The sequence below is a fragment of the Chanodichthys erythropterus genome, chromosome 8 (genome assembly GCF_024489055.1).
Source record: "Chanodichthys erythropterus isolate Z2021 chromosome 8, ASM2448905v1, whole genome shotgun sequence".
Lineage (NCBI taxonomy): Eukaryota > Metazoa > Chordata > Actinopteri > Cypriniformes > Xenocyprididae > Chanodichthys > Chanodichthys erythropterus.
In genome coordinates this window covers 4,296,029-4,318,537 of record NC_090228.1, presented here as the reverse complement: position 1 = coordinate 4,318,537, position 22,509 = coordinate 4,296,029, and the positions used below count along the sequence as shown (strand labels likewise).

At 38.4% G+C, this 22,509-nt stretch overlaps 4 protein-coding genes across 7 annotated transcripts; 2 read left to right on the top strand and 2 right to left on the bottom strand.

Moving 5' to 3' along the window:
- Positions 1–698: 698 nt before the first annotated feature.
- On the bottom strand, positions 699–4,536 carry apex1 (APEX nuclease (multifunctional DNA repair enzyme) 1). 2 transcript variants are annotated; one of them, XM_067390856.1, is made up of 6 exons: positions 4,432–4,509; positions 4,193–4,240; positions 3,943–4,062; positions 3,696–3,859; positions 2,685–2,877; positions 699–1,768 (listed from the first exon to the last, which is right to left on the bottom strand). In XM_067390856.1, the coding sequence occupies exons 2-6, from the start codon at positions 4,224–4,226 to the stop codon at positions 1,254–1,256; spliced, it is 1,026 nt and encodes a 341-aa protein (XP_067246957.1). In that variant the 5' UTR covers positions 4,227–4,240; positions 4,432–4,509; the 3' UTR covers positions 699–1,253. The 2 variants fall into 2 exon arrangements, with proteins under 2 accessions (XP_067246957.1, XP_067246958.1); XM_067390857.1 differs by lacking the exon at positions 4,193–4,240 and having other exon boundaries at positions 4,432–4,536.
- A 200-nt stretch (positions 4,537–4,736) lies between these two features.
- osgep (O-sialoglycoprotein endopeptidase) lies at positions 4,737–7,771 on the top strand. 2 transcript variants are annotated; one of them, XM_067390855.1, is made up of 12 exons: positions 4,737–4,780; positions 5,431–5,550; positions 5,683–5,802; positions 5,882–6,057; positions 6,185–6,280; positions 6,456–6,505; positions 6,605–6,683; positions 6,777–6,842; positions 6,937–7,027; positions 7,121–7,196; positions 7,300–7,398; positions 7,650–7,771. In XM_067390855.1, the coding sequence occupies exons 2-12, from the start codon at positions 5,436–5,438 to the stop codon at positions 7,687–7,689; spliced, it is 1,008 nt and encodes a 335-aa protein (XP_067246956.1). In that variant the 5' UTR covers positions 4,737–4,780; positions 5,431–5,435; the 3' UTR covers positions 7,690–7,771. The 2 variants fall into 2 exon arrangements, with proteins under 2 accessions (XP_067246956.1, XP_067246955.1); XM_067390854.1 differs by having other exon boundaries at positions 4,761–4,780; positions 5,407–5,550.
- Positions 7,772–9,003: 1,232 nt separating this feature from the next.
- si:ch211-214j24.10 (uncharacterized protein LOC558894 homolog) lies at positions 9,004–14,716 on the bottom strand. 2 transcript variants are annotated; one of them, XM_067391504.1, is made up of 4 exons: positions 14,607–14,716; positions 11,359–12,081; positions 11,240–11,272; positions 9,004–9,832 (listed from the first exon to the last, which is right to left on the bottom strand). In XM_067391504.1, the coding sequence occupies exons 1-4, from the start codon at positions 14,617–14,619 to the stop codon at positions 9,783–9,785; spliced, it is 819 nt and encodes a 272-aa protein (XP_067247605.1). In that variant the 5' UTR covers positions 14,620–14,716; the 3' UTR covers positions 9,004–9,782. The 2 variants fall into 2 exon arrangements, with proteins under 2 accessions (XP_067247605.1, XP_067247604.1); XM_067391503.1 differs by lacking the exon at positions 14,607–14,716 and adding an exon at positions 12,949–13,154.
- A 171-nt stretch (positions 14,717–14,887) lies between these two features.
- On the top strand, positions 14,888–21,882 carry si:ch211-214j24.15 (GTPase IMAP family member 8). Its single transcript, XM_067391502.1, has 5 exons — positions 14,888–15,404; positions 16,171–16,866; positions 17,361–18,077; positions 18,536–19,231; positions 19,515–21,882. Exons 1-5 carry the CDS (start codon positions 15,374–15,376, stop codon positions 20,321–20,323), a joined length of 2,949 nt encoding a protein of 982 aa, XP_067247603.1. The 5' UTR covers positions 14,888–15,373; the 3' UTR covers positions 20,324–21,882.
- The last annotated feature ends 627 nt before the right edge of the window (positions 21,883–22,509 follow it).

Genomic DNA, 22,509 nt, shown 5'->3' with positions numbered 1-22,509 from the left:
GCGATTGCTTTTTACGCTTTTTACTGTTAATGTGGTTTCATCTAGACTGGTCTGGGACAAGGAGTTCAGAAAAATTATCGATTTATGTTCATATTTTAAAAAATTATAAAATCAAAGGGCTTTTATTATGAAGGATGTGGCCGTGGATTTACCTCATGAATATTTAATATTATCATGCCAACGTTGCTTTGGTAACCTACTGGAGTTTCAATCACGTGTTCTTATTAATATTCATAAGCCACCAGATCAACGCCTGCCATTGGCGAACGTCGCGTTACGTAATTAACGTTCATGATTCGTCATGATTTATAATTCTGCTGTCGTTTAAGTGTCAAGTAAATATAATTCACTAATTATTGTCACTTATTACGAGCAGTTTGGGCTTGTTCTGTACTTGCTTTACTTGTTCTAAAAGAAAATGTGTAACCCTCTATAATAACTTTGTCATTTTCAATATTACTGCCCGCTATAATATTTACAAATTAGCAGTTAACGCATTTAATTATATATATATATATATATAAAATTAAATGCGTTAACTGCTCATTATATATATATATCAGTTTCATTTCTATTTGTACATTAAAACAGTGTTTGTTAATGGCTGTAATGAGAATTATAAGGTTTAACAAATAAAAAATTAAGATTAAAGCGTTATTTTTTTATAAACTACTTTATTTCAAATCCTAAAAAAAATGGTTACAGATAGAGTGAAATAAACACAAAAAACAAAATCATTTGACTATGTAATATATGTAAGATTTAACTACAACTAACTAAGTCACTAAGTTGGGAGTATTGTCAAATTCAAAAGGTTAAAATAGCACCAAAGACAAAATCCAAAAAACATCATATATCGCATCATAGATCTTTGTAAGTCAAGGTATTTTACAAGCTTCAAAACATTTTGCTATAATCTGAGACAATGTTTATTACAGTAGTTTGGCAGGGGTTGTCATTTAGATAACAGTGAGGAATCTTTCTAAAACATTGATAGATTGCTTTCAAGAGATCAATAACAGCAGACTGAACCAAAGCTGCACAACAATTTGATTAACCAACCATGACTGCTTTCAATACATGTCTGCCACACACATAGGCCTATATTTGGACCTGTATTTGGTTTTTAGAAAGAAAATGCTAATCTAGGACTAACAGGACTAGACCCTTCTGTGTCTATGCATGAAGCACTAAAAAGTGAATCAGGGATTTTCTTAATGGAACTGAACGGTTGCGGCCCTGAGAAACCTCATCTACACAGCCAAAAGCAGGGTAATAGGACAGTGGTCACTTCCCATGGCCGTGTTTCGGATCTTGCTGTCGCACAGACCCGGGAGCAATGCGGCCGACAGCACAAAGTAGTCCAAACGCCAGCCGACATTTTTGGCTCGTGAGTTCATCATGTAGGTCCAGAAGGTGTAGGCATTGGCTTGTTCCGGATACAGATCCCGGAAACTGTCGGTGAAGCCGGCCTCAAGTAGCTGTGTGAAGCCCTCACGCTCCTCGGGGGTGAAGCCTGCATTCTTGCGGTTACCCTTAGGGTTTTTGAGATCGATCTCTTGATGGGCCACATTCAGATCACCACACAACACCAGGGGCTTGCGTTCGTCCAAGCCGCTCAGGTAGGCCCGGAAATCCACGTCCCAGGTCTTGCGGTAGTCGAGCCTCACCAAACCACGGCTGGCATTGGGCACATACGCAGTGACCAGGAAGAAAGTCGGAAACTCAGCAGTGATAACCCGACCCTCTTTATCATGTTCCTCTTTACCTATACTCAAGCAGAAATACATATTGAACTTTCAAAAACTTAAAGATTTGGATCTTGGACAAGAGTGTAGATACCTTTTAACATCACAAGGTTTTAGATAACACTTTTATATTTTTTCCATGAAAAGAATAGCAACTGATGAACAATACAAATCACACAGCATAAAGACAAACCTGGCATGTGATCAACTCTGGACAAAAAAGTTTTTCTCCAATTCAATCTGACAATATAATATTTTTAAAATTATTAAAAAAAATGACTAGAATTGAACCAATAAAGTAATACATTATTAATGCAAAAATATTATTATACTATAAAATAAAATAGTATTTAAATTGATAATCCACCCAAAAATGAAAACGGTGTCATCATTTATTCAGCCTCACATTGTTCCAAACCTGAATTAATTTCTTTCTTCTGCTGAACACTAAAGATGACATTTTGAAAAATGTTAAAAACAAAACAGTTTTGGTTCCCATTGACATCCATTTTATTTTTTTGTCCATAAAATGGAAGTCAACAGGAATTAAAACTGTTAGGCTACCAACATTCTTCAAAATATCTTCTTTCCACAGAAGAAGAAAAAAAGTTTGAAACATCTTTTCATTTTTGGATGGACTTTCCCTTTAATACTACTACTACTATTAATAATAATAATAAAATAATATATATTTTTTTACAAGACGACAATAAAATTACAATACTATTTAAAGCTGCATTTCTTTGCCTCTTTTTAAAACCTAACCAACAGAGCTTTTATTTGGACAGAAAACAGCAGGGAGACCTTAAAGCATCTCTTTTGTTGATTTATAAACAATTCTCACTACAAATTTATGGTTGCATGTGTTGCGTTTACACTATAAGCAGCACAAACTATTATCACCTGGGTCAGAATCACATCCCTTGTTACACTTACCAATACCGTAGGTGACATTGAGGGGTTCGGTCTTGCAGAGCATGGCCACTCCGCTGTATCCCTCCTTATCCTCTGATCCAGCCCAGTACTTGTGTGGATACTCGGGCATTTCAGTGATATCAGACGGCAGGGCTTTCTCAGCGCACTTAGTTTCCTGCAGACACAGTATGTCTGGGTCCTCCTTACGTACCCACTGAAAGCAGACAAGAAAGGAGTGGAAAATGGCCCATATTCCTAGTAATCTGACATAGACCTCACACAAATACTAAGTAATGAGACAGAGAATACACAGTGTTCAAGAAGGACCATGATATACATGTAAAACACAATCAATGTGTTAAAAGTGCTCCCATTATGCTTTCTCAGATATGTAGTGTGTTATAAAGCTGTTTGCGAATGTAAAAGGTTTGCAAAGTTGCAAAGATTAAAGTGCATGATAAATGGAGTTATTGCCTCCTAAAAGAAAGAACTGATTCTGAACTACCTGAAACGAGTCGTCAGTAAGTCCGGTCTTACTTCCTGCACAAACCTATGTATGTTTGGAACAAATCTGCATAATGCCAGTCTATGGTCTTCATTGACTGCTGCAAATGTCTACTTTGACTCGTCCTCAAACACTGAAGTTGTAAATGAGGACACGGTAAAACTGACGCCATCATTACTGTACGTATCACGGTGTATCAAGAGGAGCTGAAATTCAGAAATTTTGTTTCTGATATGCACTGTAAACAGTAGACCAATCACAACAGACTGGGCCATCTGACCAATCAGAACCAAGGAAGCTCTTAGAAAGGTGGTGTTTTGAGAGACCGAATCATTTATCAAACAGTTTCAGACACTGTGTGAAAAGAGCTGATGCTGCAATGTATATTATGAAAAAGTTAAAGTGTGTTTTGACCTCGGATGCATGAAAATCTATTGCAGGAGACCTCCAAAACAAAATATGAACCTTAAAATGAGCATTATAGGGGCACTTTAAATATTAAGTGCACGAGTCATGTGATCTCTTACATCAAGGCCGTTCTTTTTGACCCATGCACGCAGACCGTCCACGTTCCAGGAGGTGATTTTCATGTTGGCTGCACGGCCATCCTTACTGGTCGTCTTATCTGGAGGGTCTTCATACAGAATCGGGGCCTCTGGCTCTTTCCCTTTTTTCTCTTTCTTTGCAGGTGCTGTGACAGAAAGGTTAATGTTATCAGATGTAATCTGTAAGGATGCCAGCTCTTTTTCTTTTATAGGTATTAAAACACTGTACCAGTTCCATTGCCAGTCTCCCCATCCACAGCTTCCTCATTCTTCTTGGCTCTTTTGGGCATGTTTACAGTTGTTTTAAGGCCACACACACGAAAGAAACTGACAGCACACACACGAACACCTACAAGAGAGGACATGCGCAATGGAATGTGTAAATGTTCAATGAATTGTGCGCTGCAAGCCATGCAACCGTCTACAACGAAGACCGTAAAAGCCTATTTAGTTCGCACACAAGAGATCAAAACACTTACATAAAATGCGTGTACTGTATAAACCAAAATGCATGTGCTTGCAGTAAGCTGAAATAACGAACGAACATGAATTAGCAAACTGACTTCACAGTCTGTAAGTTGGCCAAAAGTGCGGCCTGAATGAATGAAACAATAAGAACCAATGCTCGCTCAGATTTTGGACATATTTACATTGACCGCGATGAAAATTCGCTAAATATAAATTTGCATTTCATTATATACAAAAATGTCTTTCTTACCGAACACTTTAATCTTTAGTCGAGATTACACTGAAAGCACAATCTGTGCAGAACTATGAATTGCTCTGCACCGACGAAGCTTTCCGCTGCAGTGCATGAGGCGCACGTTTCCACATAAAGAGGTGTCCGAGATATTGCCTGATTAAAATAAGTGTTTTAAAATGTTTTTTTTAAACACCATACATTTATTTTCAGTACATTAGAAAGGATTTGGCAACTTTTTGAAATTTAAACTACATTAATGTAGCTTTAAAAGTTTATTATCCCACTTATGCCCATTCATTTCATCCAGGCATTTTGTAAAAGCCATTTTAACTGTTGTTATGGTCTTACAACCAAGAAGTGTTTGGTAAGTGTGAAGAAGATGTGGAAAATAAGAGAATAAACAGACAAAATTATCATTTTAGTATATGCATTATTATAATTAACCAAAACCATGATAATCCCGACAGTTAAATCAATATTATTAATGACCAGGCTCTTTTATCCAACAGCATGTGATACAGAGCTCCGTGACAGCCAGACATCAGCAGACAGTTCATTAGAAACCATTTATATATAATATACAGTTAATGCAATTATATATAATAAAATTAAGTGTGTATTTTAAAACTGTTAGATTAATAGTACATTCACAACCCAAGAACAACACAGTGCTTTGCTGGACCAACATTAAGACTTGTATAGATATTTGTAACACTTAAGGGTCCAATTCTCACTATTAACTAGTTGCTTATTAGCGTGCATATTACTAGGATACTAGCTGTTTATTAGTACTTAGAGAGCACATGATATTAATGCCTTGTTCTTCATGACCATATTCTGTTACTAACCCAATACCTAATTCTAACAACTACCTTACTAACTATTAATAAGCAGTAATTAGGAGTTCATTGAGGCAAAAGTCATAGTTAATAGTTAGTTAATAATAAGAACTGGACCCTAATCTAAAGTGTGACCAATTTTCATTAAAAGATTGATGTTTCATCCTCCCATCAGACACCATGACTGTGGTGATTGGATTTGAGGGCAGTGCTAATAAGATTGGTGTGGGTATAATCAGAGATGGGGAAGTTCTGTCAAACCCCAGGCGCACATACATTACCCCACCTGGCCAAGGTGAGCTCATCAGACCTCACAATATTTCCTGTCAATCTTTAACTCTAGTGAACAGTGTCATTTTGATGTAAAAAGTGCCTCCATGCTTTCTTAGTACTATTTTAGTATTGCATATTCTTATGATCTTCTCAGGGTTCCTACCTGGCGAGACGGCCAAACACCATCGCAGTGTGATTCTCACTGTCCTCCAGGAGGCTCTTGATGAAGCAGGGCTGAAACCTGCAGACGTTGACTGTGTGGCGTACACTAAAGGTGAATGTTTTTACTTATATGTAGTACACTGTGCATTTTCCCACACTACTCCGCTTATCAAATATCTCCTGTTGTATAGGGCCAGGAATGGGGGCCCCTCTGGTGACAGTGGCAATTGTGGCCAGGACAGTCGCCCAGTTGTGGGGCAAACCATTGTTGGGGGTGAACCACTGTATTGGGCACATAGAAATGGGCCGTTTGATCACCAATGCCCACAACCCCACTGTTCTATATGTGAGCGGAGGAAATACCCAGGTAAGAATTCTAGAATTTAGTTTTTTTTAATTTGTGTTCTATAATGTCAAGTGCAGACATATCAATATTTGCTAACATTGCCATTCTCACATTTCTTGTAATTGATATGAACATGAATTCTCTGCAGGTTATTGCATACTCTGAACGACGTTACAGAATATTTGGAGAAACTATCGACATTGCTGTGGGAAACTGCCTGGATCGGTTCGCCAGGGTCATCAAGGTTAGTGCTTATTAAATTTCAAAACACATACAGTATATAGAATCTTATGTTTGTTTGGTTGATAACCTTGTGCGTTTCTGTATTTTTTTTTTTGTCTGTGGAGGAGTGGAAAATAATCTTTGATTATTAAATTATAAGGTTTTGTTGTAATTAAAAGATTTACCTATATTCACAGATATCAAATGATCCCAGTCCTGGATACAACATTGAACAGATGGCAAAGAAGTACGTTTCCATGCACGTTAATGGTTCATGTACAAGCATTAAATATCTAAATTGTATAAAAGCATTTGGTTGATTTATGTAAATGTTTGCATTCTTAAGGGGAACCAAGTATATAGAGCTGCCATATACCGTGAAGGGTATGGATGTGTCATTTTCTGGGATTTTGTCTTATATAGAGGTGAGATGAATGATTGGGAGATTTAGGTCTTTTGTTTCTTAAAAAAAAAAAAAAAAAAAGCATATTATCACTCACAAATTTTTTCACATGCAGGACGCTGCTCACAAAATGTTGAGTACAGGTCAGTGCACACCTGAGGATTTGTGTTTCTCCCTACAAGTATGTATTTGAACCGTTGCTCACCATGCTTCCAATAACACACACATTAATTTATGATTATGAAAAGTGACTAAAAATAACATGCGATTGACAGGAGACTCTGTTCGCGATGCTGGTGGAGATCACAGAAAGAGCCATGGCTCACTGCGGCTCTCAGGAGGTTATGATCGTCGGTGGAGTCGGCTGTAAGAGCTATATTTAAAATATGTTTAGTCTCATTGCAAGAACTGGGTCTCTACTGCAATTTTGTCAGCATCTGAATACGTGCTGTTTTGTAGGTAACCTGCGTCTGCAGGAGATGATGGCGGTCATGTGTAAGGAGAGAGGTGCTCGAATCTTTGCGACGGATGAGAGGTGAGAAAGATCACCTTCTTTCCGGATGTCATTGCTGAAAGTTCTCATTACATTAAGTCAGTGTTGTGGTTGTAAATTTCTTCATGTGATATCGTGCCTTCAGGTTTTGCATAGACAATGGAGCGATGATTGCACAGGCTGGTTGGGAAATGTTCCGCTCGGGTAACGTCACAGAGCTGTCAGACTCCTGGATTACACAAAGGTAAACAATTTCACAAACAATCATCAAATACATCAATATCACACATCAAGAAGCTACACGTATTTGGTTGATAAAACATTTTGCTTTGTGCATGTTTTTTGCTTCCCATGAAAGATAACACTGCCATTTTATCATTAGGCCACTGATTTTACAATTGCATGCTGAGATTAAATATAGACCCAAGATAACAGTAATTTCTCTTATTTAACTGTGACTGTGATCATTCATTAACAGCCCATTGTGTTTTTCAGGTATAGAACAGATGAAGTAGAGGTCACATGGCGAGACTGATGTTTTTGCTGCAACTGATTAGTTATGAATATGAATGTCAAGTTGTAATCGGTTTCTTTTCAATAAAGTCCATGATCCCACAATTCAATATTTGTCTGACAGAAAATGATTTATATTCCAGGTGAAGGCAGAATTTTGTTGAATATTTTGGAAAAACATTCCGAATCTTTTGATTACAAATGTGAAGTGCTGTATAGAAGGATTATACTCACAAACAATCATGCATCAATAGCATTAAACAGATGGACAAACATGGCAGCAGAAATTAAGTACTGGTGGTGAATCGGCAAAGATGTAAATGCCAAGATTATTCAGTGCAGGAGATCTTCAGGATGAGCCAAAACATTATGACCAATCACAGGTGAAGCAAATATCATTGATCATCTCCAAACAAGACCACATATTAGGTCTGGTTTTGACAAGGGCCAAATTGTTATGGCAAGGCTACAGGGTCAGAATATCACTAAAACGGCAAGGTTTGTGGGTTGCTCCTGGTCAGCAGTGGTGAGAATTTACCAACCGGTAAAGGTCGAGGAGGGACAAACACAAACCGGCGACAGGGTGTTCAACGCCAAAGGCTCATCGATGCACGACGGCAACAAAGGCTATGCCATCTGGTCCGAGCCAACAGAAGGTCCACTGTGGCACAAAATTAATGATGGTTATGGAAGGGATGTGGCACAACACAGTGCATCGCAATCTGCTGCGTAGCAAAAGACCAATCAAGAGTGCCTATGATGACCCCTGTCCACTGTTGAAAGCACCTACAATGGGTATGCAGGCAATGTTCTGCTGGGAAACCATGGGTCCGGCAATTCATGTGAATGTAAATTTGACACATGCCACCAACCTTAACATTGCTGCAGACCAGGTACACCCTTTCATGGTGTTCCCTGGTGGAAGTGGCCTGTTTTAGCAGGATAATGCACCCTGCCACACTCCACACATTGTTCAGGAATGGTTTGAGGAACATGAGTTCAAGGTGTTGTCCTGGCCTCCAAATTCCCCAGATCTCAATCCAATTGAGCATCTATGGAATGTGCTGGACCAACAAGTTTGATCCATGGTGGCTCCACTGCACAACCTACAGGACTTGAAGGATCTGCTGCTAAAGTCTTGGTGCCAGAGACCACAGGACACCTTCAGGGTTCTCGTAGAGTCCATGCCTTGGTGGGTCAGCGCTGTTTTGGCACACGGAGGACCAACAGCAGGTGGTCATAATGTTTTGGCTCTTCAGTGTATATTACTGATACACTCAATGCAGACAAGCATTTTACAAAATGAATGGGATTCTGAAATACTATATATCCACCATTTTATTTAGTATACATTTCTAGGTTGTACAAAAACCAAAAGACCATGAAATATTTTAACAAGTTTATTCATTTTTATTATGCAACACTGTTCGATTAAATCTCTGAACACCTTCCAGTGTAAATTATTTGTATGCTTCTAAAAAAAAAAAAAAATGAGGTCATACACAGCAACGGATTCCTATTAGGATTTATGACCGACATTCAATCTGGGTGAAATATATATATTAAAAAAACAGCATTAAGACCAATAGACATTTGAAGGTGCTGCCATAACGTGCCAGCTGCACCTCTGTAAACTTCATGAGAACAATTTGTGTGGGAAGAAAGGGATTATTGTGGGAGGGAAGACTGATGAAAAGACATTCAGGATTTGGTTCTAAAAACAAGCTCAGTCTTTAGAGAAAGGGATGACGTGTTCAACTACAGGTCAGAAAGTGCTTGATTTAACCACTCGCACAGTAGGAACAAGGGAGGAATAAAAGGGATTTCTTAACTGTAAAACTGCAGTTCGCTGAAATAAAATTGCAGCTTGATAACGCTTTTTTTTTTTCCTTAAAAGAGACAATTCTCCACCATTAAAATGACAGAGGAATGCAGAGGGACTCTGCGCCTGAGGCAGACTCTGTTGTAAGGCAACCGAGAAGTCCAAGACATCGATCTTCAAAGGGGAACAAGTCCAAAGTGTCTCGGCAGAAATGTTGAGGGGACGATAACCTGAGTGCGGGGTGTGTCTCGAGTGTGTGTGTGTGTGTGTTTGTGAAGCTGTGTTAGTGTGTGCTAGGCAGGCGACTCCTGGGCGTTCTTGTACCAAACAACCTTTGCAGGGTCTGAAAAACAAAGTGAGTTTGTTAATGACGGTCTAAAAATAGTCATTCTGTTCTTAAATGGAGATAATAGTGGTCAACCGATATATCACCAAACCAGCCAATATTCAGCATTTTTAAAATTACTGGTTTTGGCAGGTAAGTTCTCTTTCTGGCCGATGTGTCGGTAGTGGGACTTTTATTTTGACAGCTCAAAGAATGCAAGTACCCAAGTGTCTTAGCTCTTATTCTCAGTTCCATAGTATTTTTTTCCTACTATGGAAGTCAATGGCTATAATCAACTCTCTGGTTACAAACATTCTTCAAAATATCTTTTGTGTTCAGCAGAAGAAAGAAAATCATACGGGTTTGGAACAACTTGTATGCGAGTAAATGATTTTTGGTTGAACTACCCATAGGGCTGCACGATTAATCCCATGAGATTGTCATGCGTGTCTCATCAGTAAAGCCGGTTCTGTGATTAGCGGTAAATGTCCATCACCTGCTTTCAAATGGAACGGCACTTAATATACAGAGCCGTAGTTCGCAGACAAGCTACGCAATATCGCGTTCATAATCGCAGATGAATCGCCTTCGATTATGAACGCGATATTGCGTAGCTTGTCTGCGAACTACGGCTCTGTATATTAAGTGCCGTTCCATTTGAAAGCAGGTGATGGACATTTACCGCTAATCACAGAACCGGCTTTAATGATGAGACACGCATGACAAACACATGCGATTAATCGTGCAGCCCTAACTACCCATTTAACAAGTCTTTGAATATCTAATAAACATTTCACAAACTCTGGTGAATCCAGCCATGGGATCTGTAGTGTGCATTTGTAGACTGCATAAAAATGTGTACTCTGTATGTAACGGTTGGTTCAAGTGAGTTGGATGTGGACAGGAGAGTTCAACTTCACTGGAGATGCATGACGGGCAAACTTTAAACCCTGTATTTCAAAATACACTGCACTATGTCCAGTTGGTCACTACGTCTTATTCATGTCATATTCACTGTGCTGTGCATAAAATTAGTGTTACCAGTCTTTAACTGACAAAATATGTTACCAGATTACTGAGTGCACTGTTGGTTACACTGTTTACTTTTGTTTTACTCATTTTTCTAAATGTCTTTGTGTCAAATTCTATTACAGAATCAATAAGTTACCATATAAAGTACGTTTATTTTTAAGATTTTTTTTCATCAAGTTCAAATTCGGGTTTTTTTTCGTCTTTCATTTATTTTAAAGTAAATTTTATGAAAATGAATTACTATGCAAATGTTTTTACTACCTTTAAATAGTGAGAAATAAATACATATATAACCCCTGCTCTATAAGATATCAGCATTGGTCACCAACAAAATAAAAATAAATAAATACATATCGGTCGACCACTAATTAATGAAAATTAACAGACACCAACCTTGTTTTTGTTTCCATAATATTGCGTTCCATTCTGTTGATTAAAAACAAACAATCAGTGAGATAAAGTGTTGTGTGTTTAGACAAATGCCTTGTGCAACCTTAATTATATCATCTTACCTTGTGTGTGATACTCCAAGGCTTCCTCCAGGTGGCGACAGCTAAGCAGCAGCTCCTCTGAACTCTCAGAGCCTCTCAGGACCTGATCGGGCAAAGACTCAGAGGGTTTTACAGTAACCTCTCCAGCTACTGGGTGGACAACCGGACTCTTCTCCTGGGGAACATCTGCCTCCGGGCCATCGCTGATGAAACTCAGTCCCCACTGGTTCTGCAGCAAAACCCCGATACCAGGTGGCTCTTCTGCTGCCCCAACAGAACCTCCTCCCGCCTTCACCTTGGAGGCATAGCTGACGGCCGGCTGCAGTTTGGCGGGGCTGTCTTTCACAGGGAAAGCAGGTGGAGGTTTGAGCAAAGACAAGCTGTTGTCCACCCATCGTTCTTTCAGACCGGTTCGGGAGTGTCTCTCATCTGAACGTGGCCCCACTCTAGGGCCATTTTGTCGAAAGCTTCTCGCTTTATTTGGGGTGCGACGCTCTCTGTCGCGGCTTGATGTGAAGGTCTGGGTGTGGCTCACCCCATTGAGAGAACCTTCCAGGCTACTTGGTGAGGCTTGACGTTTATCCATCCCAGAGGAACAGCCCCCTCCTCCCCCACCGCAGCTGCCAGAGCCGGGGGAGAGGCGACGGTTACGGATCTGTGGTTCTGATTTAGTGGGTGACACTAGGACGGCCGGATCACACAAGGGGTCGGACTCGCACACTGCATTGCTTGACTCCCAAGTACCTAAAGAACAAATCAAATTAAATTATTCAATCATGAAACACATTCAGTCGTCTAAAATCTTGAGTATATCTAACTTTAATGCAATCCCAATCATATCATCCCCTATACATTTCCATTACATTCATAACTGTGTTATAGTATAAGAAATGCATGGGAGAATTGCATACAAATGTCCCAAGCAAAGCAGGGAGTCTTGAATCGGTCAGCCGTAGCAAGACGTAACTGGAAATTTCTATCCGCCGCCTTATTCACACATCAAGCAAACTCGGAGAGGCCTAACCGAAGAAACAAGACAGCTCTGTAAGATATATCCAACTAAATAACGCTTATTAATAACATCTCATTACAGTTGACTGATTTCAGCGACTTTTTTTGGATTCACGCTTTTTATACACCACCGGTTTGGAAACGACACTAACACGCAGATATTGGCGCACATTTTATATAGTCTAAATGAACAAAATAAAAGCGTTTGTACGTCTAACCCACTATTAAATCGCTAAATATGAGTCAAAATATCATTAACAACGTTTGGGGGTTTAAGTGTGTTGAAGATTGCTAACGCTAGCAGCAGGCCGCTTGTGTTTGGATGTTTAGCGCCCATAACAACCGCCTTCAGCAGAACAAACCCGAAGCGTCATATTAAATAACAGCGACTGCTTGTTATTTCAGATCATTAAAAATCTAAACGACAACAAAGAGAGATGGTAGTAACCTCGGAAAGGTCCAGAAACATCCAGAATCAAAAGTTTCATAAGTCTTGAGCTCATTCCGTCCCGCCTCGAGCACAAACAACTTCTTATTACAAAACACACTCGCGTTTGAACGCTAAAAACTAGCAAAATACAATTTTAGTATGCTCCTCACCTGTTTTGATATGCATTTCGATGTGATAAATCCGGGTTTTAAAAGCGGTTTGGACTTTAGTGTGTGTACGTGAGTGTGTCGCGCAGCGGCGTGTTGCTTAATACGATCATACGGAAGTGACAGTCGCCAGGGGGAAATGGGGACGATGACGATTTCCGGTGTGCTGGAGGCGCGAAGAAGAGCGGGAACGGATTTTGAAATTATATGATGGATTTTGTCAAGATAACTCTGGTCATTATCGTGAAGTTTGTCATTATATTAGAAGCAAATTTAAAAGATATGTATGTGTATTTATGTACAAAAAATTAATTTGACAAAACGGGATAGAATGTGATTAACAGATTATACTTGTGGTGGATCCAAAAATTGTCAATATTCATCTTTATGCATTTTATTTATATTTTATGTAAATCATTTATGGTTTATGATTTATCAATATTACTTTTGATTTCATATATTCATGTACCTTTCCTCCATATATTAATCCTCATCATATTTTCAAGTATTTACTCTTTATTGTACCCTTTATGGTTATTCTTCTTTTATATTTAAGAGTATGTATGCTTGTTATATTCAACTGTTCTTCAAAGTGTCTCAATGTGACAGGTCATGTTGACACGTTTGTGGTTAGATATTAGACGCCTACCAAGTACCGCAGAAGCGATGGCATTTTCAGAATTAGTTGCTCATTTGAATTTGATGTATCAAAATATGTCTGTTTCCATTTCTTCAGACATGTGATAATGCAAGATCTGCAAAATTTCCTAAAGGGGGTCAAAACAACCCCTATCTGTTTCCATCTATTTTTGACATTTGACCAGTCTATTACATAATAGATAAATCCATTTGACCTTTTCTTAGTAAGCCAAGTTTGAGTGGGATGTAAGTTTTTCTATACTTATGGCATAAAACGGACTGGGTCTTTGATAGTTTCGCTTTTTCTGTTCTCTTTTTGCTTCTCGCATCTCTTCTGCGTCTTCTACTTCTGGCTGCTTCTGTTTCTTCTCTTCTCATTTTATTCTGCAAATGTCTTAATTTCGTTCTTTCTTTCTCTATATTCTGATGTTCATCTATTAGATACAATACTCTAGATTTTATTATTAACTATTAATTACTTAATTAATTTGTTTGTCTCTATAATTTTTAATTAATAAAGTTGGTATTGCTTATTCAAATTTGATCTCTGACCTAATCATTGCCTGGATCTAATTTTCTCAAGTTTTTGCATCATTGACAAAACGGGACAAAATGTGATTAACATACTTGTATACAGTATGACATGAAATATGGTTTAGAAAAAGGTATAAAGTATGTTTTACGCTCAGAAAGGAATTACAATTAGTGGCTAAATATGTGAAATATTAAAATTTGTGTAGCTGTGAAGCTAGTGTATACCAAAAACAAATGGACCAAAAATATTGATGACTCATCCTGCACAACACAGATTATTGTCCAATCAAAAGCTCTCTAACGAGAATGCCCCTCCCCTAATACAACTTGCAACTCATTAGGTCATCATGGTTTATTGCTAGATGTATACCTACAGCCTATTGGTCATTCATGGTGTCTTTAAGGAAAGAGAAAATGCACAAAACTGTCAGTCTACACAATAAGTGCATGCAGTAATGAACATCTCTGGGGTTTAAACCTTGTCTTACCTTTAGTGTCCATTCTGTCCACTTAATCAATGTGTTTCTTTCATAGATGCAAGTGCTTTCCTCTTTGTTTTTCCCCTCAAAGTTCTGGTTACTTCTTCCCTTGCTGTCTTTCCTGGTCTCTTCACAGGAATCTCTCCTGTCTTCATTACTTCTGAGTTTTTGTTGCTTTCCCTCAGTTGATTGACCTCTTGTCTCATGGAGTGCATGATCAAACTGCTTATCTGTGTTTTTCTGTTTGTATTGTATTTCGTCACTCGCTTGAGGAGGACACTCAGATTTGCTGATTATTTGTGGTATTCGGGTTTAAGCTTTAACTGTTGTGAACGTTGCCCTTCTCTCTGTGATCAATCTCTCTGAAACAATCGCACACACTGAGAAAAGTGTAACACTGATAACAAAGCTAAAAATACAGTTTGATTAGTAAATTCATGATTTCTTTTTTCATCACCTATTTTAATATTAAAGAGCAAGATGAGCTAAGCACAACCTCAAAAGTATATAGCTCTGTTGTACATGAGGGAGTGGCGTTTTGGTATTTCACTTTAGGGATTGGTTTATTACAGTATAAACTTCGGACCCATGGAAAAAGTTGACATTACACGTTACAAAACACACCTAACGATGATTCACTTGTGTTGTCCATTTCAACTGAAACAAAACAATAATGCTCTATGAAAAAAAATACAGGAATCTGTAACATATGCGAACCAATGCTAATGTTGTGTTTTTGTATTCTCAATCGGAATAAAACACCTACATGACCTATTATGGCTCTAAAAGGAACTTCTCAGGATCAAAGTAAGTTTTTTTTACTTCGTTATATTTATTCACAAATGTCCTCACAGACATATAATTTTCATTATTATTAATGGTTGTTGTTGGAGGAGGAAAGTGACTCATGTACCACAGGTTTTTATATTTATACCCTGTGGTGTTTGTGATATAATTTGTCACCGCACCATTTCTGTCTTCATATCAATACCTGTGCTATTGATTATTAAGTATATTTCACACTTCTTATTTAGTAAGTAATCAATATTTGAGTCAGTATTTGTGTCTTTTAGATGTCTATTTAGAAGTGCAAGTTACAGCTGTGGGTCATATTGGGTATGTCTTTATAAACTATGCATACTTAGATGTATAATTTCAGGTTATATTTTAACTTCATGTCTCACGGTCTTGTCCATTTCTTGAATTATTAATCTGTTACTGCTTGAGGACAATAGAAGCACTGCATATACATTTTGGAAGACACCAGTACTGGCATGTTATATACCCAGCAAACAAAAATAAGATAATTTTGCTAATGCTCCCATTAAGTGATGAACACGTTATTTCAGAATGTTCTCTGAACTCAAACATTAAATATCGGATAACTCTGACTAAACATTCTATTAACATTACTTGAAGAATGTTTGTTTATAACTTTAAGAGAACCTTGCCAGAACGCCAGCTAAAGTTCTGAGAACACCCTTGTTTGATGGGTATTATCCTGAGCTCCGAATAATGTAATGTCTTCTAATCTAAAACATTGAAAATATATCACACTTGTCTCTTAATCAAGGGAATGTGCAGCATCTGTTCGACTTGAGGATCATCCTACTTGGAGGCCGAAATTCTGGAAAGAGCTTAGTGGGAAACGCTATCTTAAACCAAGAAGAGTTCGTCCTCCATGAACGGACCACTTGCCTGAAAAGAAAAGCTGAGGCACAAGGGAGAAGTGTGACGGTGGTGGATACCCCAGGCTGGTATTGTGACTTCTCAGCACAAGACACACCAGAGCTGGTCAGGAGGGAAATCAGACACAGTGTCTTCCTGAGTCTCCCAGGGCCTCACGTCTTTCTCCTAGTGGTGAAAACAGACTCTGTGTTTGTAGAAAAGCGGAGGAGATCCGTAGAAAAGCATCTTGAGCTCCTCGGAGAAAAGGTTTGGGGTCACGTTCTGGTGCTGTTCACAAAAAGCAAAAACTTAGGAAATAAATCATTTGAGGATCATGTTCAGGCATCGGGTAAACCCCTCCAGTGGCTCCTGGAGAAGTGCAGTGGCAGGTTTCATGTTTTTGACACCCAAAAAACATGCAATGCCAGCCAAGTAATGGAACTGATAGGGAAAATCGACAAAATGGTTGCAGAAAAAGAAAGACAACATTTTGAAATGGATGTAAAGGCTTTAAAGGAGATAGAGGACAGGAAGAGGGAAGTGGATCTCAAGGCTCATCAGAGACTGATGAAGATACGCAAACAGAGATCTACTCTGAAGGGTGGGTTTTAAAATAAGGTACACTGACACAATTAATGTGCAATTAAAAGACAATTTAGTAATATTATTTCTGAATGTTCAAAATGTCCAGTTGTTTTTAAATGTTTTTCATGGTTATGTGAACGTTAAGGAAACATTCCATTGCATCATGTTGCAAATATTACGGGAATGTTACGTTTGAATGTTCTCTGAACGTTCTGAAACAAGTAATGTTAGATGAATGTCCAACTAATCTTCCATAAACGATATAAAATAATGTTATTATTAAAGACCAGATAACTTTGAACAATCATTCTATTACCATTACTGGAAGAATGTTTGTTCATAACTTTGAGAGAACCTTTAGAATTGAGGCATTTTACAACAGTATCACTGTTATTATCCTGTTTAGTATTTGTATAAAGTGCCATCTAAATACATTTGACTTGACACTAGTATTTTATCATATGCATTTATTTTGTAAAACTTAATAATTCTTTTTCTTCCTCCCTTCAGTGCACTCATCTCAACACCAAAACATAAGACTCATCCTGCTTGGAGCAAAGGGCTCAGGGAAGAGCTCAACAGGAAACAGCATTCTAGCAGCAGGAAGTGACCTAAGTTTTACAGCAAAGAAGCGGACCACACGGTGCATGAAGAAAACAGTAACAGTGTTGGGAAGAGAGGTCACAGTGGTGGACACACCTGGCTGGTGGATGAACTACTTCATCCAGGATTCTTCATCTTTCGACAAACAAGAAATAGTCAACAGTGTTTATTTGTGTCCACCCGGTCCCCACGCTTTCCTTTTGGTGGTGCGGTTGGACAGGTCATTCACAGAGATCTACAGGAGAGCCATTGAAGAGCACATTGAGCTTGTTAGTAAGGATGTCTGGAATCACTCTCTAGTGCTGTTCACCTTTGGTGACTGGCTTGGTGACACAACCATCGAGCAGTATATTGAAAGCGAAGGAAAGACCCTTCAGTGGCTCGTGGAGAGATGTGAAGATCGCTACCATGTGCTAAACAACAAGAGCGTTGGGAATAAGTTCCAGACAGCAGAGCTACTGGAGAAGATAGAGGAGATGACAGCAGGAAATAGCATGAGACACTTTCATACAGATGAGAGTCTTTTTAAAGAGATTGAGAAAAAACGGCAAGTACAGGAAGACCGGGCAAAGCTGCGACGTGAAAATGTGCTGAGACGAAGAGAAAGCTTGAGAGCTTTTAAGAGTAAGTCAAGAACCTTTTCTTCCTGAATTTTTTAATAAATTATGGCACTTTTCCCCTGCAAGGTATGGCTTGGTACGGCTCGCTACGACACGAGACACCAAACCTGCTAGATTTCATCATTTGTTTGCACAACGTTTTTAAACAACCGTTGCACACAACAGCTGTAGCGTGGTCAGTAGACGAGGAGCAGATGTTCCTCTCGTTGGTAGCCGAGGAGCGGATCCACGGCAGTAGAGGCGGTGCAACTATAATGATTAGTCTATAATCCACCCACTTTTGAAGCAGTACTAAACTTCAGTGGAAAAGTAAAGCGAGCTGAGCCGAGCCTGTCGTACCACGCAGTGGAAAAGCGCCTATGTCTTATGGGTTTGTAACAACTCGAGGGTGAGTAAATGATCACAGCATTTTCATTTTTGGGTGAACTATCCCTTTAAGAATTTTTTTCTTTCTCTTAACAGATCAAGTGCAATTGCCCTCAGCTATAAGAGTTTTTCTCCTGGGCGGCAAGCACTCTGGCAAGACGTCATCTGCATGCTGTATTTTGGGTAACGATGGACAAGAACCTGACAGCCAAAAACCCATTAGAGGTACCGTTATGGTCAGTGAGACAAAGGTTGAGATCATTGACTCACCAGGCTGGACATCTGAGTATCCAGATATTGCTGAGTTCAGCAGGAAACTTCTCGATGACTGGGTTACTGGTTCAGCCAGCGGGATCTGCATCTTCCTGCTGGTTGTCAATGCCAGTTCCTCATTCACGCTAAAGAACCTGAAAGCAGCTCAGGACCATCTGCGTGTTCTGGGAGGGAAAGCATGGAACAGCACCATTGTGTTGTTCACAAATGGAGACTGGCTCGGTGATGTTAGCGTGGAGCGGTACATTGAAAGTGAAGGAGATGCGCTTCAGGCACTGGTGGAGAAATGCGGAAATAGATACCAGGTTTTCAACAACAAGATCAAAGACAATGGCACTCAGGTCACAGAACTGATGCAGAAGATAGAGGAGATGGTGTTAGAGAAGATGCTAAACAGTGCAGAAAATCGAGGGAGCATTCAACGACCTCTGGTACATGATGGATTGAGGTTCAGAGGAAGGATACAGATTGGGGAAGCACAAATGACCCTCCTTAGAAGCTTTACAAACATCCATTATGGCAAGTTATCTTTTTTTTACTATTATTTCTCCTCAGTTTATTATGTAAGCTTGTTTTCACCACTGAAAAAAAGTAATTGCTACTTTAATCTCACAATTATAGCTCTTTTTCACACAATTGCGAGTTTATATCTCTCAATTCGGACTTTATACTTTGTAATCAAAAGTTTATATAATGTCTCGCTTTTTTTCTTCCAGCTTACATAGTTTATTGCATATAGTTTTACTGTATTTAAGTCATCCTGAAAATGGATTTAAAGTGTTTGTAACTCTTTTTGTATCAGGTGACACTGACATTCCAGGAGAGCATCAAATGTGTGGGATTTCTGAACGTTTGCTCCCATCTACATCCAGTGATCCGAGAATTACCATCACTGACTCCAGCCTTTTGCAAAATGAAAATGAAGCACTGGCCTGCAGGAGTGTCCGATTAGCCAGGACCTCGTTACCCAGAAACTTTCATCAAAGACTAGTAGTGGTGCTCAACAGATCAGAATGGTTCCACCCAAATGAATCCTTGATTGGTGTTAATAGGATAAATGGGCCTGAAACCGGTTCTCTTGCTGTGCTCCATGTTTCACCAACTGAGCAACCAATGAATGCACAACGATTATTCAGGAATGAATCTCAGGAGGAAAGGTTTTGTGGGCTGGGCCTTCCATATCATCACAGCAGTCCACCTTACACAGCTCAAACTGCAAAAGAAAGAGCCTTTATGGATTTTGTCCAATCAGAGAGCCTGCAGAATCTAATTGATCAATGGGGTGACAGTAACATTCAGGAGCTGGAGGCATTCATAGATTCTTATTTTGAGATGGTGTGGCAGGAGACTCAGAAGGAGCCAAAATGCTGCAGTGAGAGTTCAAGCATCACTGAGAGCGATCACAATCAGAGACTTCTGGCCTCAATTGACAAGAAACTGTCAAAACTTGACATCCTGGAGGGAGTTCAAAGAGACCTGCGGGAGCTGAAGCAAAGCATCAGGCACTGTAGTGGAATATTTCAGGAAGTGAAGGACAGAAGTAAAGAGACACATGACCCCAGCAGACCTTCTGAGGCAACTGCGTCAGCAGTAAGTGAGGAAAGGGACTGATCAGATGAAAAGTGAATGGAGTTTTCCAGCACTGAAATAACAAAATGTACTAAAAAATAAACATATTTGTTAAAATGGGTCATAACTTCACAAAACGGAAACAGAAGTTGCGATAGTCTTTGTAGACAAATATCTGAGTGAAAACTTCTCAAACAAGAAAAAATTTAGGGCGGGACTTCATCACAAATTGATTGGATGGTTGGGGTTTGCTATTGCCGGATCTCATGTGAGTGACAGGTTGCCCCGCCCTCGCAGAAGTAAACATGTAATCAGAGAAGAGATGTCGCTGCTGCAAGAGGAAGGAGAAGTTGTTCTGAATAAAGATTACAAGTGCACATGAATAAAAAAAAATAAAAAAAGTGCACATATAAATCATTTATAATAAATACTGCAATGTTCCACAAAAAAGAAAAATTGTCTATTTTGATTTCATGGTGCCTTTAATTTTGTGACAATAAAATGTTCATTTTTCTCTCTAACAGAAAAAGAATGCAGAATTAAAATGCCCCTGTTAATAAATAACAAATATGAGTAGGTCCTTTAATTATAAATATTTTAATATCAATCTCATCTTTACTCGCTCCTTTGAAGGCATCTTGAGCAAAACCATTTTATATTTAACAAAGCACATACAAAAGACCTGAACCGGAAGTGATTGCTCTACAGAATACAGAAGTTTGTTGCACAGAACCTCCATTAGGCTTCTAAGGTTAACTGACCAAATTTCACACCATCAGAAATATGCATTTCAAAAGTTGCACAGTTCTGTGTTTGACAGTTTGTGTGTCGTCTCACCTGTGCCCACAGACTCTGTTTACAAGTCAGTCGTTTCTGTCACATGCATTATCTCCACTTTCCCACAATCCATGAGATGTTTTCTCTGAGGACAGACACATAAATGCAGCAGAGCGAGACACAGAAACAGGGAGATAGTGAGAGAAAAATATCTGGACAAATAAGGAAGTAGTTACAGACCAGTGCATTCACTGGTAGATTTTTTTTGACAACTAACAAAACACAGGTTTGAATGGAATTTCATAAAACCTTAAAAATACATTTAGAAGAGTGACAACACAATAAGCAAATCAAAATATATAATAAATATTATATAGGTTTCAATAGTGAACACATTCAAACACCATTTACACAGAAATATTACCAGGGTTACCAAATGTTATCAGGGAGTCGTTATACAGTTCAGTTCGAGGTCATAATCCAGTCCAACTACATTTCTGGATCCCATTTTACAAAATTTTTGATGCACAGATTTATGACAACCATTCTAATAGACAAATTAAATACATTCGTGAGAGTGTGAAAAGTTAGGATCAGATCACAGGCCCAAAACGAAAGAAATATGTACCAGTCTTAACAAAAATATAATGATATAAAAAATAAAAATAAATAAAATATGTTCTAAAACATTTTGCTAATGTTCCCATTACGTTCTCTGAACATTCAAAGTGTTTGTTTGTTTGTTTGTTTGTTTGTTTTTAAATGTTTTTCTTAGTTATACAGTAATTTTGAGAACATTCCATTTCATCATGTTACAAACATTATGGAAACATTACTTTTGAATGTTCTTTGAACATTCTGAAGGCAGTAACATTTAAAAAAATGTTAGATGAACAACCAACTAAAACGTTTTAGAAAAAAAGTTCTATGCATTATATATAAACAATGTTTTTTGTGCTAACGTTTTGAGAACATTATTAAAGACCAAAGAACTTTGAACAAACATTCTATTAACGTTACTGGAAGAACATTTGCTAATGACTTAGAGAAAACCTTGCCAGAACGTTCTGAGAACGTTCCCTGTTAGCTTTAAATGTCAATAATTTGCAATCAAACCATGTTTAAATTGATAAAAATGTTAAACTAGTAGTTCATTATATAGCTAAAACCCATTACATTTTTAAAAAACTGAAAATATTCAAAGGATTGTTTAATAATGTATAACAGTGAACATTTCCACTACAGTAACATTAAATATGTTCACACTTTGAATTACAGATTGACTGTAAGTTATGCAAAATACAAATAATATATTCACCGTTTTACTTAATGTCTTTATTTTGTTCACATATCATATACAATTTCATATCAGTCATGCTTTTCACTGACACTATTGTCTGTATAGTAAGTAGATATGGTAAGTGGGCAGTTGAAAATTTGAAAAATTTTGT

Excerpts from the sequence above, each read along its gene's own strand:
- si:ch211-214j24.10 (XM_067391503.1), bottom strand. Across the intron at positions 11,273-11,358 it reads CTTGGAGTATCACACACAAG|AATGGAACGCAATATTATGG; the intron begins GTAAGATGATAT and ends TTTAATCAACAG. Across the intron at positions 9,833-11,239 it reads ATTATGGAAACAAAAACAAG|ACCCTGCAAAGGTTGTTTGG; the intron begins GTTGGTGTCTGT and ends TTTGTTTTTCAG.
- apex1 (XM_067390856.1), bottom strand. The coding sequence starts at position 4,226 with ATGCATTTTGGTTTATACAGTACACGCATTTTAT. Across the intron at positions 4,063-4,192 it reads ATACAGTACACGCATTTTAT|GTGTTCGTGTGTGTGCTGTC; the intron begins GTAAGTGTTTTG and ends CCTCTCTTGTAG. Across the intron at positions 1,769-2,684 it reads CAATGTCACCTACGGTATTG|GTAAAGAGGAACATGATAAA; the intron begins GTAAGTGTAACA and ends GCTTGAGTATAG.
- osgep (XM_067390855.1), top strand. The coding sequence starts at position 5,436 with ATGACTGTGGTGATTGGATTTGAGGGCAGTGCTAATAAGATTGGTGTG. Across the intron at positions 5,803-5,881 it reads CTGTGTGGCGTACACTAAAG|GGCCAGGAATGGGGGCCCCT; the intron begins GTGAATGTTTTT and ends CCTGTTGTATAG. Across the intron at positions 6,058-6,184 it reads TGAGCGGAGGAAATACCCAG|GTTATTGCATACTCTGAACG; the intron begins GTAAGAATTCTA and ends AATTCTCTGCAG.
- si:ch211-214j24.15 (XM_067391502.1), top strand. The coding sequence starts at position 15,374 with ATGGCTCTAAAAGGAACTTCTCAGGATCAAA. Across the intron at positions 15,405-16,170 it reads AGGAACTTCTCAGGATCAAA|GGAATGTGCAGCATCTGTTC; the intron begins GTAAGTTTTTTT and ends CTCTTAATCAAG. Across the intron at positions 19,232-19,514 it reads CTTTACAAACATCCATTATG|GTGACACTGACATTCCAGGA; the intron begins GCAAGTTATCTT and ends TTTTTGTATCAG.